The 18,824-nt window shown below is 32.4% G+C and overlaps 1 protein-coding gene and 1 pseudogene across 1 annotated transcript; both read left to right on the top strand.

Moving 5' to 3' along the window:
• The first annotated feature begins 1,333 nt into the window (after nucleotides 1-1,333).
• Nucleotides 1,334-2,351, top strand: LOC112014985 (GDSL esterase/lipase At5g55050-like; annotated as a pseudogene).
• A 5,659-nt stretch (nucleotides 2,352-8,010) lies between these two features.
• LOC112014974 (disease resistance protein RPV1) lies at nucleotides 8,011-18,099 on the top strand. The gene is given in 6 exon segments (XM_065761655.1): nucleotides 8,011-8,413; nucleotides 10,044-10,580; nucleotides 14,439-15,576; nucleotides 16,226-16,510; nucleotides 16,768-17,503; nucleotides 17,597-18,099. Coding segments are annotated over 5 exon segments (2,691 nt in total). The 5' UTR covers nucleotides 8,011-8,413; nucleotides 10,044-10,077; the 3' UTR covers nucleotides 17,626-18,099.
• Nucleotides 18,100-18,824: the final 725 nt, after the last annotated feature.

The raw sequence follows: 18,824 nt of genomic DNA on the forward strand, positions 1-18,824 counted from the left end.
GGATATATTTTTCAGCCTCCTAGTTATCAAGCCCTGCATATTGGCTTACCAACTCATTTTTCTGTGTTGATTAAAGCAAGCTTGTGGTAAATCAAAGGAGTATATTGTTATAAGCCCTTCTTGGGTGTTTCTTAGATTTTCATCCTCTTGCTTATTGTTCTTTCATTGATTTATTAATGAAATCGTTGTGTATTATTGCAGTGCCGACAAAAGACAACTAGCCACTGCCCTGTCTTCCTTGTTTATGTCATAATGAAGCTAGCTTTTGCAAGTCCCCACTAAACAATATTTTACAGTTCAAAAACCAAATTTGTTTAATCACAGATATCAGTCATAAAAAGATGAAAGATGGCTTGCCACTTTAACTTTATTGTAATGACAAGATATTTTTACATTTGCCTTTATCAAAGATTCAGCAAAATAATGCAAAATCATTTTGTTCATAATAAATTTAGCCGACTATAATGCTAGTTCAACAAAAACGTAGCAACAATAAATACTATTTTAAAGATTTTACATATTACAAGTTTGAGATTTTTTTTCTTAATAATAAATTTGGATTTAGATTAGGTGTTTTCGACCCAAACATGTTTTTTCCCATTATGTAAATGCGGGTCGAAAAGGGGTTATACCCCTTTCAGCGAAAAGTTCTAGCAAAATACCCAATTTCTGAAACTATTTAGGAATAAACTCCTGTTTTGAAACTTGATTTTCTAAAAATCGAGTTTCAATGTAAAACTCGATTTTTAGAAAATTGAGTTATAGCCAAATTAAACTTTAAAAAAAAAAAAAAAAAAAAACAGAGTCCCTTCACCCTTGTGACGACAGCTAAGGCAGTGGTTGAAGACGAGACAGCTGCATCAACTATGATCTTTATCAAACCTAGAGGGGGAGTGAAAGCCACACTCCCAAGTCAAGTGTGCATCAATATTACTAACCATTTTACAGCCACACTACCTCTCTGAGGAATTTTTTGTAATATGCTAAATGGCTAATCAATGGTGGAAGCCTAAAATGCATCACAAAGTACTCTCTGGTCTCTGCAAGGGCATGAAGGCCCACTATTTCATTAAGAAAGATGTTTTATATTAAAAAAAAAATGTATTCCTCTTCATGCATGTTTCTTATTGAACTTTCCTATATTCTTCTCAGTTAACATTAATGAAGTTTGGGAAAGAAAATACTCCATTTTATGCCTTATCAAAATACCAAATGATTCCTTTGGCTGAGCAAATACAGCGATTTCCCAGAGTCCGAAGCTCTCATATGGCTACAATGGTCATGCCGCAACTGAAAAGTTTCTTTCCAAGTCTTTGTTTTTATTTATTTTTGATATGTTTCCAAGTCTTTGTTCTTCATTAGCATTGGTAGTAATGATATCTTTGGTTATTACCATTCAAAAATTTCTTTATCAAAGCAAGATTTCATGTTTATTTTAGGACTCACTTATGAGAACCACTTAAAGGTGACATCTCTCTCTCTCTCTCTCTCTCTCTCTCTCTCTCACGCGGGCACACACACACTGTAATTTAGCCTGATATTTCACTGACATCGTGCTAATTTGGCACTCTACTCAATGTTAGAGCAAGGAAGTTTTGCATTATAAGTGTCCCACCAATTGGTTCTTTTCCATAATCAAAGAATCTATAATGCTACCAGGGAATGTTTGGAGGAACTGAATGAACACGCAAGAGCTATTCATGCAATGCTTGATTCCCTATTGTGCAAGCTCAGCTCAGAATTTGAGGGCACGGAGTACTCACTACGAAATGCATTCGAGATAACATACAATGTTATTGAGAACCCACTTCCATTCAGTGAACAATTCACTCGTAGAAAAATATAACATGCATTTATACATGTAGAGGAAAAGTTTTTGCTTAATCACAAGGTATTTGCCCCTCAGCAGTTCTATCTACTGAGTTGCTTATTTTGGAGACAATCTATTTAATCCCATATATATGTCCGATTGCCAGTTCAGATTCTAGACTGTGATTCCTAGCACTAATGCATTTTATTTTTACAATTTGTATAATAAGTATGAAGACTACTAAAATCTAATGATTTTTAACTTTTCCAGATTTTACAGAGGTAAAAACTGCATACCGTGTAGTGGGGAAGTTCAATGCAGAATCTATTTGTGATTCGAAAGCAAATCTTTGACTGAATCATGAGGACCACCTGTTCTGGGATTTATTTCACCCAACACATGCTGCTTCTGAGCTTGCAGCTAATACCCTCTATCACAGTCCACCAAGATTTGCATTCCCTATTAGCTTCTCTCAGTTAGCCTATGACTAGTTGACAAAGTAGTCACTGGGGCTTCCTGATTAGAGTATTTGTATTGCAATAAAAACTGTTTTCCCACTTTTTTTTAGTTTTTTCTTTCTATTGTGTCATTGTATGTTTCTGTCAGAAATATGTTAATGCTGGCACAAATGAGTGTGAAAGGATAATTTTGATCTAAATGATTAGTAACTTTAGGCCCGTTTGGATTGGGGGAGAGATAGAGAGGAAGTAGATGGGAGTAAAGAAGAGTTGACTGAAAATAAATTAATTTTAAGCCAATTCCACTCTATTCTACTCTCCTCTCCCTCCCCCTCCCTCAATCAAAACGGACTATTAATCTTCAGTTGGATAATTGTTATGATTATCAAAAGAACCTGATACTTCAGACTTCAGAGGCAGGGATAATATATTTTTCAGCCTCCAAGTTATCAAACCTTGCATATTGGCTTAGCAACTCATTTTGCTGTGTCGATTAAAGCAAGCTTGTGGTAAATCAAAGGAGTATATTGTTATAAGCCTTTCTTGGGCGTTTCTTAGATTTTCATCCTCTTGCTTATTGTTCTTTCATTGATTTAATGAAACCGTTGTGTATTATTGCAGTGCCGACAAAAGACAACTAGCCACTGGCCTGTCCTCCTTGTTATGTCATAATGAAGTTAGCTTTTGCAAGTCCCCACTAAACAATTTACAGTTCAAAAACCAAATTTGTTTGATCACAGATATCAGTCATAAAAAGATGAAAGATGGCTTGCCACTTTAACTTTATTGTAATGACAAGATATTTTTACATTTGCCTTTATCAAAGATTGAGCAAAATAATGCAAAATCATTTTGTTCATAATAAATTTAGCCGATTGAAATGTTACATTAATCTGGTTCAACAAAAGCGTAACAACAATAAATACTATGCATAAAATTTTACATATTACGAGTTTGATATATATATTTTTTTAATAATGAATTTGGATTTAGATTGGGTGTTTTCAACCCAAACATGTCTTTTCCCATTACGTAAATGCACAAAAATAAATTGAAGTTGACCAAAATGTATTGAAGTGATCTGAATGGACTGAATTGTACCTAATGGAGAGAATAGGACCAAATAGACCAAATAGGAACAAGGTGGACTAAATAAGAACGAATGGACCGAATAGAATCAATGTGGATTGTATAGGACTGAAGTGGACAGAATGGACCAAATGGAAACAAAGTAGAAAAAATGGACTGAATAGGACCTAAGCGGATGAATGGCCTGAATAGAACTGAAGTGGATTAAAGTGGACAGAATGGACTAAATAGAACCAAAGTAAACATAATGGACCAAATAGTACCAAATGAACCAAATAAGACCGAAGTAGACAGAATAGGACCAATGTGAACCAAATGGGGCCAATGTGGACTGAATAGACTAAATTAGATCGAAGTAGACAGAATAGGACCAATGTGAACTGGATAGGACCAATGTGGACTGAATGGATTGAAGTGGTCTGAATAAGACCGAATGGACTTTAGTGGACAGAATGGGCTAAATAGGACCAAATGGACTGAATAGGACCACATTAGCCCGAATAGAACCAATGTGGACCGAATAAGACTTTTGATTATTTATCATTTTTAGGGCTCATATTTCTAATTTCTAATGTCTATTTGAGTATTTTTCTTTGTATTTCATAATTTTCAACCCAAAAATAAAGAAAAAAGGAATTTTTGAGCTAAACTTGAAAAGAAAACCTACAAAAAGAATCAATTAAAGGCCCAATTAGTCTAAAATGGATTGGAGGGAGACCAGAATTGACCGAGTGGACCGAATTGGATTGAATATAAATTGTTTAATTTTTAGGGAAAATAAATTATAGTAAAAAAAATTTAGAGAAAAAATTATAAATTATATTATAATACAAAATAATTATTTATTCACACGCATTGCTTGAGTCTGCAACTAGCATTTCTAATTTCTAATTTATATTTTTTGGGTATTTCTTTTTAATCAAAACTAAAGAGTTTAGCCCAAATATAATAAAATTTCATACATTTCAACCCAAAATTAAGGAAAAATTAAATAAAATTTTAAGCTAAACTTGAAAAGATAACCTACAAAAAGAATCAATTTTAAGACCCAATTAGTGTTTAACTTTTAGGAAGAATAAATTATCTTCAGCAAAATTTAGAAAACAAATTATAAATTATATTGAAATTACAAAATAATTATTTATTCTCACACATCGCGTAAGTGTACAACTGGTTAATATAATAAGTTCGAAGACTACTAAAATCTAATCATCTGTAACTTTTCCAGATTTTATAGAGGTAAAAACCGCATGCTTTGGAGTGGGGAAGTTCAATGCAGAATCCATTTATGATCCAAAAGCAAATCTTTGTTTGAATCGTAAGGACCACTTGTTCTGGGATGTATTGCACAAAAAGAACTGTTTTCCCTCTTCTTCTTCTTTTTTTTTTTTTTCTATGATTTCCTTGTATGCTTCTGTCATAATAATGTTAGTAATGCAATGACACAAATAAATGTGAAAGCATAATTTTGATCTCAATGTTCAATAACTTTAATCTGTAATTGGATGAATGCTATGATTATCAAAAGAACCAGACACTTCAATTGTAGGCATATATTTTTCAGCCTCCTAGTTGTCAAACCCTGCATATTGGCATCAGGATCAGGATTTGATAATTTGGATTCCCAGAAATATATGACATTGATTTTGAGTTATTATGTAAAATATAAGAAGATAGGTAAATATTAGTTTTCAATGATATACTATTAAGAAAATAGTACAGTTAACTTAATTGTGAGACGTTTACAGTGCAGAAGATATACCAAAATAGAAAGAAATTTTTGTTTACAATAGGCCTGTCAACTTAATTTTAGCAATTAATCTAGTTACTGTCTTAAACAAACCGTAGATCAACTTGCAAATCAGTTCATTTTGGAGCTCATTCACTGTTTGATCATTGAGCTTGCATTTTCAGATTACTTTTTCCTATATAAACATTGCCTTGAAAGCTTGTAGATAATGTCTCGAAATAGTCCATAGCTTCATTAGTGGATTAATCATCTTGTCCCCATTGGCTGCTTTCACCTGTGGAACTAATTTCATGCAGTGACTCATCTCTTTCCTTCTGCATCTTTAGCCAGTGTTCTGTCTCCTCAAATAACTTCACTATCTGCCAAAACAAAATAACAACCTTGTTAATTTGAACAATCAGTCTAAATGTGAACTGTAAAAGTTCTGCAGATTAATTTATTCTGCCTAAATGCATCCTGATTCAAATTAAGAAAGAGTGGGACGATGTAGTGTACACGGTTCAATTTTTAGAGCTTCTACCATGTTTATATTGAAGTAATTTTGGGGATTGAAAATACCTTGGTGGTTGGGAAAAAGTTAAAAATTGTTTGTTACTGACATAACGAAGAGAATTTATAACAATAAGCAAGAACTTTACCTCTTTCATTGTTGGCCTTCTGGAAGATGAATGCAAGAAATAGAGGCTTGCTGCACTCATCATTATTTCTATCTCTTCTCTGTCGAAGTCTTCGTGCAGGTAAGGATCTATTAGATGTTCAAGTATGCAACTTCATCTCACTGTGCTACTCACTCTAACCTTTTTTTTTTTTTTCCTCAAATTTACTGATAAAACGAAGGAAAATATATAAGCCTGCATCTTTGGTGAGAGTGTATTCAACAAGGAAGATAAGTTTGACTACTCGGTTTTAAGAGCTAAATGACAAATATAATTATAGTGATTATATCTGCTTTGAAAAACTGTGGACTGGGGGTGCCAATTTGCTTTAAAACACTGTAATACGCAATTATGCATAGTGATTAGGCCATGAAGTGACATACTTACAAAAATGAATTATAATTATGGTATACTAGCCTCTAAGCACATGCTCACGAATTAAGAATAGGAATTACTTGGTAAAAAAGTAAGAATGGGAATTGCTCTAAGTGACGTGTGAGGACTAGGATGCAGCACATCTTACAAAGGATGCCAACCATTGAAACTCGTACAATTACAATTATTGGTTTTCACACCTTCAAACTTCAATGGGACTCAAGCTCTCAACTCGTGGTATTTAAGTGTGGAGGGAATTGTTTTATACTTCGGTGGTCCTTAAGCAAGAAGTTTGCCGAAAGCAAACATTCTAGGGAAAATGTTTTTCAAATTATGTTTGCTTAGAGTGCATTTGGAATTAGCATACTTTTAGCAAAAATCTAGATAAGCTGTTTCCAAACAAATACTTAATTATTTAAGAATTAAGCAATAGCTAAAGGGCAGTTTAATTAGAGCCTGTTTGGTAGCAATTTTAAAGTATTATTATTCAAAATGATGTGAAAATTGTTGTTTAAAAAATGTTGTAAAAACACTCATAATGCAAAAAATGAGTTTGGTACTATGTTTCAAATAAACTATTTTTTTTAAAAAAACATAATTATATATTTGGTACATGAATTTATATTTTTTAAAATAATGAAAAGAATATTATTTTTTCTAAGGAAAGAGAAAAAAAAAATGGGAAGAAGAAGAAGAAGAAGAAGAAGAAGAAGAAAGTGGTGGCCCGTGGAAGAAAAAGAAAGAAAAGCAAGCCCTTGAACATGACTTTTGGTTAAAGTGTTGGGCAGTAACATGGTTTTTGTTGTTAAAAGTGTGCAATTTGAGAAAAGCACATGGTAGTTGCTTTTTTAAAGTTTTGGACTGTACACGTTTAGAGTATCTCTAATAGTTTAGTCAGTCATAAAATCACCTCCAACAGATTCTCTATAAGCAAAACCTTTTCAATTTTTTTTGAAGTTGCTATAGTAGTTCCCTTGATCTAGAGAATACTGTAACAACTCCAAATGGATTTTTCTACTTAAAAAAAAAAAAAAATCAAACAACTCAATAAATAAAAAATCTTTCTCTCTCCTCTCATCTCTTTGTTTTAGTTTCTTTGCTTCTCTCTCAGATACTCAAATGTCTCACATAATCAAAACACAAAACAAAATCTATTTTTTATTATAACAACAATGTTGAATCAGAACAAGAAAGTAAGGAAAAATGAAAAAAAGAAAAAGAAAGAAGAGACAAGTCGATTACTTTGATGGCTTTGTCCTTTTGGTTACTCTCGTTCTCCACTGGCCTTCTCTCAAAGGTGTGTAGCATTCTGCCGGTTTGTGGAAAAAAAAGAGAAGAAAAAAAGGACAGAGATAGTGTGGAGGTCCTAGAGTAGAAGAGGTTGAAAAATAAAAAGAAACAAGAGATGAAGAGGAGTGGGGAATGGGGATACGTGTGTGTGGAGGAGAAAAAATAGAGATGAAAAAAAAGAGAGAAAAGCAGAAATTGTATAGTGGAAATATAATAATTAGAGGAATGGAAAAATAAAATAAAGAATAAGAAATTGAAATTGAGCAATCTATATTATTAATAACAGAATTTTCGGTTTGGTTTTCAACATTTTTTGTACTAAAATACCCTCACACAAATTCTTAAATTCTATAAAATGCCTCTATCATTTAGTTAAATAATTTTAAATTAAAAAATTCCTAATTTTTATGAATTTTCTTTTTATCTTCTCCATTTAGCCTAAAATTTAAGACATTATCTCTATTTCATTTTTAAAGATTAATCCATTTTATCTTATTTCTTTTAAAAAAAAAAAAATACATGCAGTTATTTATATATCATTTTTAAACATTATAACACTAAACCAAAAAAAAGAAAGAAATTAAAAAAAAAAATTTATTGCATGCACAAAGTGCATATGATGAGTCTAGTACTACTATAATATTTTCACAATACTTTCATAATAAAACAAACAAAAAAAATTAAAAAAATAATATTTAAATGAAATAAATAAAAAGATAAAGAATTTATTAAAAAGTATATTAAAAAGAAAAAGTAAATAATTAAAAAGAAAAAGTAACTGTTTCCTCTCAAAATTCGAAGATGCTGCCGAACATGCTCTTACGCGCTTTTGCTAAGTAATAGATGATAGAAATCTTCCACTGAAGTCTTCGCTTTAAGGACAGAAACAAAAAAAAAATAAAAAAAATAAAAAAAATATTGTTGGTTGGCGTTCTCTGAAGAAGACGGAGAGGGAGAAAAAGAAGGAGACTCTGGGTACCAGCAGGTTTATCTCTTTTTCTTCTTCGTTTTCGCTGCTTTTGCATTGTTACCGTTGAGATTGATGGGTGTATTTTTGATAAATCACATTACAAGCGTTTATGAGCTGCGAATTCTAAACAAAACAAAGCTCTTTTGCGTTTTAAAATCGCAATTTCTTACAAAATGCAAAGCTAAAACGATCTGTTTGTGGCGTTTTCATTACAAAACGCAACTTTGTTCGGTTGAAAAGAACTTTTTTTTTTGTGTGTGTGTGAATTTCTGGAGGGAAATTATTTTATTTTATTTTCCGTTAGATTGGCTGATTTGTGTTGTTGTTTGGGCTGATTTGTATTTATTTGGACAAATTTTTAGTTCAACAACTAAGATAGGGGTTAAATTTTATTTTTAATGGGCTTAAATATATATATATATATATATATAGAGCATGTTTCATTCTCTTTGTTCAAACCATAAACCTGTTCTATGGTCTTAACATGGTAATCTATCTTGAAAGCCTTTTTCAAGGACCACGTGGAAGACTTATAAATCTGGTTGGTGAGGACCTTAGGGATATTCCAATCTCCTAATTTTAGGTCTACATATGATAACTCATATGATTCTGAATTGAGAATTCCAGTTTCCTCTGGAATCTCTGGGATGGATTGAGCTGGTAGAGGAGTTACTTTAAACAACCTATTCTGTTTTGGATTAAAAGCTTAGGTTAAACAATCAAAACATAATCACCTTTATCTTCAAGCTACTGGATCTAACCTTAGATCTGTAACTGGGGCACTTTCCATGACAACTTGCCATTTTGTGCTTTCCATGACCAATTGCCTATCCCTAACTTTTAAGCCTAAATAGTTTTGGACCGGTCCATTTTGATTGTTTCCCCAACTTCACAGTCATCCTCCATGACCCACATATCAGGAAGGCTCTCACTTTAAATATCAAGACTCAAGGAACCCTCATGTTGCAAGGAGTTCAACAGATAGCCTTGATATACAGAGTTTACTATAAGTGCATCAGGACAAACATAAGTCTGGGTTTTGGGTAGGATGCTGGATCATAAGAGAATGATTCTCATTCTCAAGAGTCCAATTCTGAGGGAAGGTAACTTCGTTCCACTTGAGGGTCCTAGGTACCTGTACTTTGGATCCTGGGGCCGAAGTTTGGATGAGGGTGGTTTCACTTGGAGTTTTCTTGTTAAGGGCTATATATATATATATATATATTCAAAACTCTAAACCCATGTCAATTTAACACTAATAGGAATTGAATCCGGCGTTGCTTCAAGAAAGCTTCGAGCATTACAATTAACACTGTTGTATTGTCAATTTCCAAATCTGTAAGTTGTCATTTTTCACACATATTCATCACTTCTATTTCTTTCATTTTGCTTCGTCCTTGAAGTGGAAAATTCACATCAAATTGCTTTCTTCTTCCTTAATTTACCTTCCTTTTAATTTCTTACTCTTCAGTTTTTTTTGTTTTTTTTTTTAATTTTTTTAATTTTTTTAATTTTTTTTTAATTCTTATTATATTTTATTATCATTTTTTTTTTAATTTTTTTAATTTTTTTAATTTTTTTTTAATTCTTATTATATTTTATTATCATTATTTTTTAATGTACTTAATTTCTATCTATATTGTAGTTTAAGATTTAAAAGGATATTTCCATCAGTTTCCATGAGGATTGGAGGAGTCCCAACTTCATCACTGGATTCTTCTTCAACAGCTCAGTGGAAATATGATGTTTTTATCAGTTTTAGAGGCATCGACACCCGTAGAAGTTTTACAGACCATTTATATGCTGCTTTGAAACAAAAGGGCATTTTCACCTTTAGGGACAATGAAGAACTTGAGAGAGGAAAATATATATCAATGGAGCTTTTAAAAGCAATTGAAGAATCAAGGTTTGCTATTGTCATTTTCTCAAAAAACTACGCATTTTCAACATGGTGCTTGGATGAACTTGCAAAAATTGTTAAATGCATGAAAGAGACAGGATTGACAGTTTTGCCGATTTTTTATGATGTGGATCCATGTGATGTACGGAAACAAATGGGAACTTTTGGACAAGCTTTTAATGAACATGCAGAACATTTTAAAGAGAACACAGAAAAAATAGAAACGTGGAGATCTGCTTTAAGAGAAGTGGCCAGTCTCTCTGGTTGGCATTTACAAGATAGGTAATTTCTATGACAAGTTTATTTTTATTGATATATACTTGGCAATAATTCTTTCATACCATGAAATACATAAATAGCTTTATAGGACGTATCATAATATGCACAGATTAAAATATTACATATACTAGTTAAAATTGGTTGTATTTTTGGGACTGTGTGCAAGTGGTGCTTATACTATTACAAGTAGTTTGAGACCCCTTGCCTTTAGGACTTAAGAAAAGCTCCTTTAAAATGATTAAAACAGAACTACTTGATTCAAGAGCATAACTTTCTATGAATTATAAATTTATTAACTTCTTCTTTATAGCATAAATCTATTAACTTTGTTTATTATCTTCATTATATTTTGATCTCCACCTATACCAAAAACCAATTAGTACCATAGGTTGAAACTCTTAAAAAAAAATTCAAAAAAATTATTTATTAATGTTTTTCTATCATAGGAAGTCATTCTATTTTTTCGGTTTATGATTTGATGGATGCTTGTAATTTGTGTATTTGATTGTTTTGTATATTTTCTTTACTTATCAAATATATATATATATATATATATATCTATTCATTATATTTTTTTGGGGTGAATTACAATATTTCTTTGTGGTTTAATCATTTCACAATTTAATATGTGAATTTTCAGTTATTATATTCAAGTCCTTAAAGTNGGGGGGGGGGGAGGATAGAATCAAAATTCAATCAACAAAAAAATTTAAATGAGTATGCTGTAAAATTAATTGTAGGAGTTTCTAAAGATTTTGAATTGTCCAGATTCTCCTTGTTGAATTGGACATTAAAAGGTAGAAGCACAATCCTAAGAAAAACAAATACGAAGTATATAATTAAATTTTAAATGCGCCACCCAATCAAAATCCTTGAGAATTAAGAGCAACATGAACATTGATAAGAATCAGTCTGATAATAAAGATCTATCATTAGGAGTGGATGCTATAAGCTAAAACTCTCTCAAAAAAAAAAAAAAAATCAAAGCAAATTAACATAAAAAATTCTATCACACCCAATTGATCAAGCCAGTTTCACACAATTAATTGGTGATAGTTCCCCACCCCCCAAAAACAAACAAAAAATCCAAAATCACTACAAATAATCAAAAACTCGTACCCATAGCCATTAACAAATAATCCAAAATCATATCTAATCTCTAGCTCTCTTTGAAAATAAAAAATTAAAAAATTAAAAAAACTGAACTCATAGGTGTGACAACAAACCCAACCCAAACCGGGAGTCGTACTTCAAGGCTAGCCCAAACAAGGCATTGGTCTAGCTCAAGAACATGGATGAGGTGGACAAGGTATTGAACGGCTGAACCGCTTCAACGCCAACGAGGATGATATGATCTTTGTGTCAGAGGTGCACGCTGTCCTCTATTCCCTTGGCTCCTTCTCACCAGCTCCATTGCATCATGACCAAGCAATTAGGTGCTGCAAAAATGCCTAATTCATCTTCTCTCTCTTGGTCAAAATCTACCTCTAAAAATGGGTGATAGACCATAATTTGTAATGACGAAGAAAATTAATTAATCATATGAAGAAGACACAATCAATTATTAAGTAACGTGATTCTACAATCTTTGACAACCATTCAGCAATTCCTCAATCTGCCCCCCAATAATTTAAGTCAATCAAAGACCAATTTTGGAGACATTTATAACACTTCTTACAACTCAATGTGATGCTTTCACGATCCAAAGTTACCTTATGCCAAGTTATAGATTGGATTAAATTCATGGTGGCCATGTCAAATGTTTTTAGAAAAGATTTAGCTTTGGCTCACTTATTGTTTTCAGTCAAAGTTAAATTAAAGCACATTTTAACCATTTTATTCACAAACCAATTGTTTATTTAATATTATTCTATACAAAAGATGTTTAAACATAATTTTGAAGAAGCAGAGTTTCAAGCTAGGTTGCACCGACACGGCATTTTTGCCAAAGTACCAGTGTCCAACACGTGTCGGACACCGATACCGGTACGACTCGCCAGACTCCGGTGTCCGAGTGGTGTCTTTTTTTTTTTCTTTTTTTTTTCTTCGCTTCTCCGACACAGCGCCAACGCCGTGCACACGCCAGCAATGGAAAAAACAAAAACAAAAACAAACAAACAAACAAAAATTCAAGATTTTGACAGATGGACAAATAATTATCGTTGATTTTGTGATATACCCTTGAGTGTGAAGTGAGAAATTTCAAATTAGAAACCCACACAACCCAACCATTGATTTCCCTCTGTCCGTTGCCCTCTATCCCTCGTGGGCGCTACATCGGGTCGATCAGCGAGTTGGCGAGCTCCCTCTGTCCCTCTGTCCCTTCCGCTCTCTCTCTCTCTCTCGGCGTGGACAAGTCCGAGCTTCTCTTCTCTCTCTTTGTTTCACGATTTCTTTTTTTTTTTTTTTTTTTTTTCTTTTTTACTTATTTGTAGTTCTTACATAATTTAAATTCTAGACATAAACATATTTTATGTCTAAAAATATTTAAAAATATGCCAAATATAAAATTTAATTAATTATTTAATTACAGTGTCCACACCGTGTCGTATCCTTATTTTTCAAAAATTGCCGTATTCCCGTATCCGTGTCTATGTCGTATTTGTGTCTGTGCCTGTGTTCGTGTCCATGCAACATAGGTTTCAAGGAGTGTACAATATATAAGAGTTCATTGAAATAGAAATTCAAAGAACATATTCTCTTAACTCCCTGTTTGTTTCAATCAAAAACATTGTGTAAATATATTTTTCCATAATTTTTAGTATTTGGTAGCATAAAAAAAAAAAAAAAAGTCAAATGGAAACTATCTATAGTCAACATAAAAAGTATAGCTTATTTTTAGAGATTTTTTTCTACTAATTGTTTTTAGGAAAAAAAAAAAAAAAACTTTATCTCATACCGAATTAAATAAGGGAAGTTAGGAGATTATTTTTCAACTCATTTAAGGTTGCTACCAAACATAGGAAAATGAATAGATTTTTAGAACATAATTTTTTGAAAATGAGTAATTTTCTAGAAAACATCATCGCTGAATCAAACAAAAAGGAAAAAAAAGAAAAGCATATCAAGCATTTTTTTTTTTTTTAAAACTCTTCAACAATGAAAATCACATACCTTAATTTGGGCCTTGATTCAAGAGGGAAGAAATTGGGTTTGTGTTGGCACTAAGGCTTCAATCTTGTTCCCCACAAACCCCCCCCCCCCCCTCCCCACAGATACCATTACCATCTCTTCACTCATTTTACAAGTATTAGTACTTTTCCCCCCTAAAGAAAACATTACCATCTCTTCACTCTTTTTACAAGTATTAGAAAGCATTTTCAGCTTTCTGGCTGCTACTTTGGTAAAATTTGTCTTAAGTCATTGTTATTAATATTTTGGAAGTGCTTCAACTTTATCTTCCACCAATTTTGGTATCACGTCTCTATTTTGTTTCCCTTTAAACTTTGGATACTTTAGACGACAAAAATAAAAGGTCTGTGTGCTCGTCTATGTGTAATGGCCCATGCATTAAATGCTCTTTTATGGCACTTTGATCATCCAATGGTTTCATTGGACAACAGGAATTTCTTGGTTCATTAATTACATTCTGAATTAAATTTTCACTTAACTTCCACCATAATATAATATATATGATTCATCTTTCAACCAAATATAACAAAATCTGTAGTGTCCCAACCCATCCATTTGCCATGTATATCTGATACATAATCACATAATTCTTATATGGGTAGTTTTGTTACTTGAGCTAATGATTTCGTATTTGTTTGCCAAAGTATTATTGCCTAATATTTTTCTTTCTCCCGGGGGTTTATGGTTGGTTTGGATCATCACCTAATTATTGCTCTTTCTTCTCCATAGGTATGAGTCAGAATTTATCCAAGACATTGTGGGGATGATATTGCATAAATTGCACTTGAAATTCTCAGTCAATCCAAATAGCTTTTCTTATAAACAAAAAAAAGAAAGCATTACCAAAAACTTGGTAGGAATAAATTTTTTAGTGGATGAATTAATCACTTCATATTTACGTCTGCATGGGAACAATGTTTACATGATTGGGATTTGTGGTATGGGGGGACTTGGAAAGACAACTCTTGCTAGAGTTGTTTATGATATGTGCTCTAATCATTTTGAAGGTTCTAGCTTCATTGCTAATGTTAGGGAAGCTTATGAAAAAAATGGTTTGCTTCCATTACAAAAGCAGCTACTTGGACAAATTTTGAAGGAAAGAAATATGGATATATGGAATGTTTACGAGGGAGTTAACATAATCAAGAATATGCTACGTCAGAAAAAGGTTTTACTTGTCCTAGATGATGTTGATCAATTGGACCAATTAGAATACTTGGTTGGAGAGCATGACTAGTTTGGATCGGGGAGTTGGATTATCATAACGACTAGAGACAATCATATGTTGGTCCAACACGGAGTGGATCAAGATAAAATATATAACCCTAATACATTAAAAGATCAAGATGCTCTAAAACTTTTTTGTTCAAAAGCCTTCAAAAAAGAGCAACCCAAAGAAGGTTTTGTAAACATCTCCAATAGTGTTGTAAACTATGCCAAAGGCCTTCCATTAGCTCTTATAGTTTTGGGTTCTTTTTTGGCTGGAAGAACAATTGATGTATGGAAAAGTGCATTGGAGAGTTTAAAAAAAATCCCGAAAAAAGAAATAGTTGATATACTCAAAGTAAGTTATGATGGACTAGATGAAATGGTAAGGGAGATATTTTTGGATACTGTGTGTTTCTTTAGAGGGAAGATGAAATATGAAGTAATGGAGATATTAGAGAATTGTGGATTTGATGCGGGAATCGGTATAAGTGTTCTTATGGATAAATCTCTCCTAACCATAGAATTCGGGGAATTGTGGATGCATGATCTATTACAAGAAATGGGTAGAGAAATTATCCGTCGAGAATCAGCAGAACCTGGAAAGCGCAGCAGGTTATGGCTTCGTGAGGATTTGCTTCATGTATTGATAAATAATACGGTAAGAATGTCAAAACTAGAATTTTTTTTCAGCAGCAAGAATGATTAATTATAATAACATTATTTTGTTCAATATATTAGTTCTTTGAAAAAGAATGATCCGATAGATTAGTAGCGACCCAAGTACTTAATTAACTGTGGAAATATAAAATACAAACTTTCATTTAACATGCTAATATATCTTTGACAATTTGTAATATTTTGAAAACATAATGAGATATATTTTGAAATTATAATGTCATTGTATCATTCCTTGTAAATTTGAATTCATTTTTCTTGATGCAATCAATCTATCATTCTTGTCTTGATTACTACCTAAGTCAAATGAATATTTGATTTTTTTAATAACCAAAAAAAAAAAAAAAATTCATATCCTTTATTTTCTTTTTTTCACCACTTTAAATCATGTCGTAATTTCTTATTTTTCCTTTTCAGTTAATTTTTTTTTTCCTCTGGTTCTTGAATTTCTAAAAGGTAGAATTGCACTTTTCTAGTTTTAATGTATGGTTATGAAAAAAAAAAAACTAAAAAGATAAAAATTTTAATATATGATTCTTAAACAGGGTATTAAGAAGAAAACTTGAGTAATTCTAGAATTCTTATCATTTGTTATGCGAGTAATTCGTTGATCCTTTGCCTTTGATTCTTAGGCAACAGAAGCAATTCAAGCCATAATCCTAAACTCTTTTAGAGTGGAAAGAGTCCAGAACTATGAAGCCTTTCCTAAAGCTTTGTCAAAGATGTATAATCTTAGATTGCTTATAATTAATGGCGTGCACATCCCAACTGGACTTGATTATCTTTCTAATAATCTAAGACATCTTGATTGGCGTGGCTATTCTTCAAAATGTTTACCATCCAGTTTCCAACCAGAAAAACTTGTTGCACTTGCTTTACCGGAGAGCAAAATTGAATATCTTTGGGAAGGAATAAAGGTAATTAGTTCTTTTAATTGCTTTTCTATTATTTATTATTTTTCTCTCTAGGAGGTGCTTCAATGCACTCCCATTGTATTTGCACTAAGTATCTCATGGGGTCCATGGAGCAGGCACACACACAATATACTACCCCATATATTTGAGCTTCATCCTTTCATTAATAATCTTTTATTTGAAAAATATTTACCTATTAAACTAAATTCTGCATTTATTGGAAACTAATTATTCCTTTTTTCTCCCTTCTATTGTAACAGTATTTGGACAAGTTGAAGTACATTGATCTTAGTTTTTCTATGAAACTTATTTGTACACCTGAATTCAGCGGGAGCCTTGAGAGACTCTATCTTAGGAGTTGCTTTAATTTGGTTAAGATTCACCCATCCATTGGGAAACTCAGTAGGCTTATTGTTTTAGATTTGGGATGCTGTTGCTCTCTTATCAATCTTCCTAGTATGAGTTCTAAAATGGAGTCCCTTGAACTTCTTAATCTTTATGGCTGCTCAAAATTAAAGGAGATTGAATTTGGGGGAATTTTAAAAAGTCTATCAAAACTTTATTTGGGTCAGTATGCAAGTTATTGCATCATGACCCACCCTTTATTAGATCCATGCGATCGTCAATACCTTAAATGTCTTCCAACTATTTTTGGACCCCCAAAACTTGCCAAATTGCCAGAGAAACTTTGGGAATCAAAGCGTTTGATGGATTTTGAGTTTAGTGGAAATGTCATGAGAGAAATTTGCCATTCCTTTCATTATAGGTCTCTTTTCCACTACTCTGTACGCAATCTGAGAATCTTTCAACTTTTCAAATTGGAAGTATATGGGCATGATGAGAGCGCGCAGCAGCGGAGCAGTATTACTCTTTCAAAAAAAAGAAAGAAAAAAAGCGGGTATGATGAGAGCACGCAGCAGCGGAGCAGTATTACTCTTCAGAAAAAAAGAAAAAAAGCAGCAGAGTGGCATTACATCATTGAACTGTTACTTACAGGTAATATCTTCTCTCTCTCTCTCTCCAATCTCAAATCTCAAATTGTTAAACGTCAATTTTGTTTGTTTGTTTGGGGTGGTGGTTATGGTACAGGGACTCTTTTGTCCGACTACCGGATATAAATTCTACCGAAAGGAAAGAGAATGGTTATGGGATTAGCTCTTGGTGCTTGTTTTGATCCATTTTATCCACCTGTTTCTGGCTTTCTGCTGATAAATAGAGTTCGTGTGATAGTCCTTGGTGATATGCCTCACACGCGTGAGTCATGACTTTAAAATTTTCTCTAGCTCTGGTGTGGACCAAATTTGGCTACTGTATTTGTCAAGTGATGATTGGTTTTCTACTGTTCAAAATGGTGAATGCAATCGGATTAAGATTTTATTTGAGACCTCTAGCCCACGCCTGATGTGTGAGAATGTGGAGTTTGTTTGATATACGGGCAAGATATGAAAAGAGTTCGGCCAAGCAATTGCACAATGTGGCAAAAGTCGTGTCATTACTTGAAAGGGTTCAGGTCTGGTCCACTGGAGACTGTTACAAAATTGTTTCACATTCTTTGGATTGGGATTATAAAAGAAATTTATTTTACTATTCAATTTATTTTTACTATTATTTATCAAGGTCTTCAAATTCAGACTATTTATTGAACCGTAAAAGAGAGAAGTTCAAGATTTTTGAGGTCGAACCGAGATCGAACCGTGATAACGTCATAATTAATTTAATAATTATTTAAAAAATAAAAAATATATTAAACTAGTAAAATATGAAATTTTAACTAAAATAAGAACAAATAATTTTATATGTATATGCACTTAACATTTTTGTTGAAGCTCTTAAGTCATGAAAAATCTCATTTGAGTATCTAATAATTTTTATTTTTAATTTTATGAGACCCATAAAATGGCTAAGGTGGAAATTGGTCTGTCTGCCATGGCCAAGCCTATTTGACAACCCAATCAAAAAAAGTTTTATGCCCAAGCCCATTTGAATAGTCCACTATTTATGCATTATATATATATATATATATATATAAATAGGAACCCTATTGGACGCCCACCTTTTTCTTTTTTTTTACTGAAACAGCCAAACAGGTGGAATCATTTTATTAAAAGAAAAAGTAACATAAGTACAATACATACAACTTAAAAAATCTAGCAAGGATGCCCACCTATTTAAAAATGGGTTAAATACAAAAGCTAGAAGTGCTTGACAGTAAAGCATTGGTGGTTGACAGTAAAGCAAATATTAGTGGCTGAGTTGAAGCAGCAAAAAAGGAAACTCCCTTTACCAAAAAAGAAGAAGACTCTAGCGGGAAAAATGC

The sequence above is a fragment of the Quercus suber genome, unplaced genomic scaffold (genome assembly GCF_002906115.3).
Source record: "Quercus suber isolate HL8 unplaced genomic scaffold, Cork oak 2.0 scaffold_19, whole genome shotgun sequence".
Lineage (NCBI taxonomy): Eukaryota > Viridiplantae > Streptophyta > Magnoliopsida > Fagales > Fagaceae > Quercus > Quercus suber.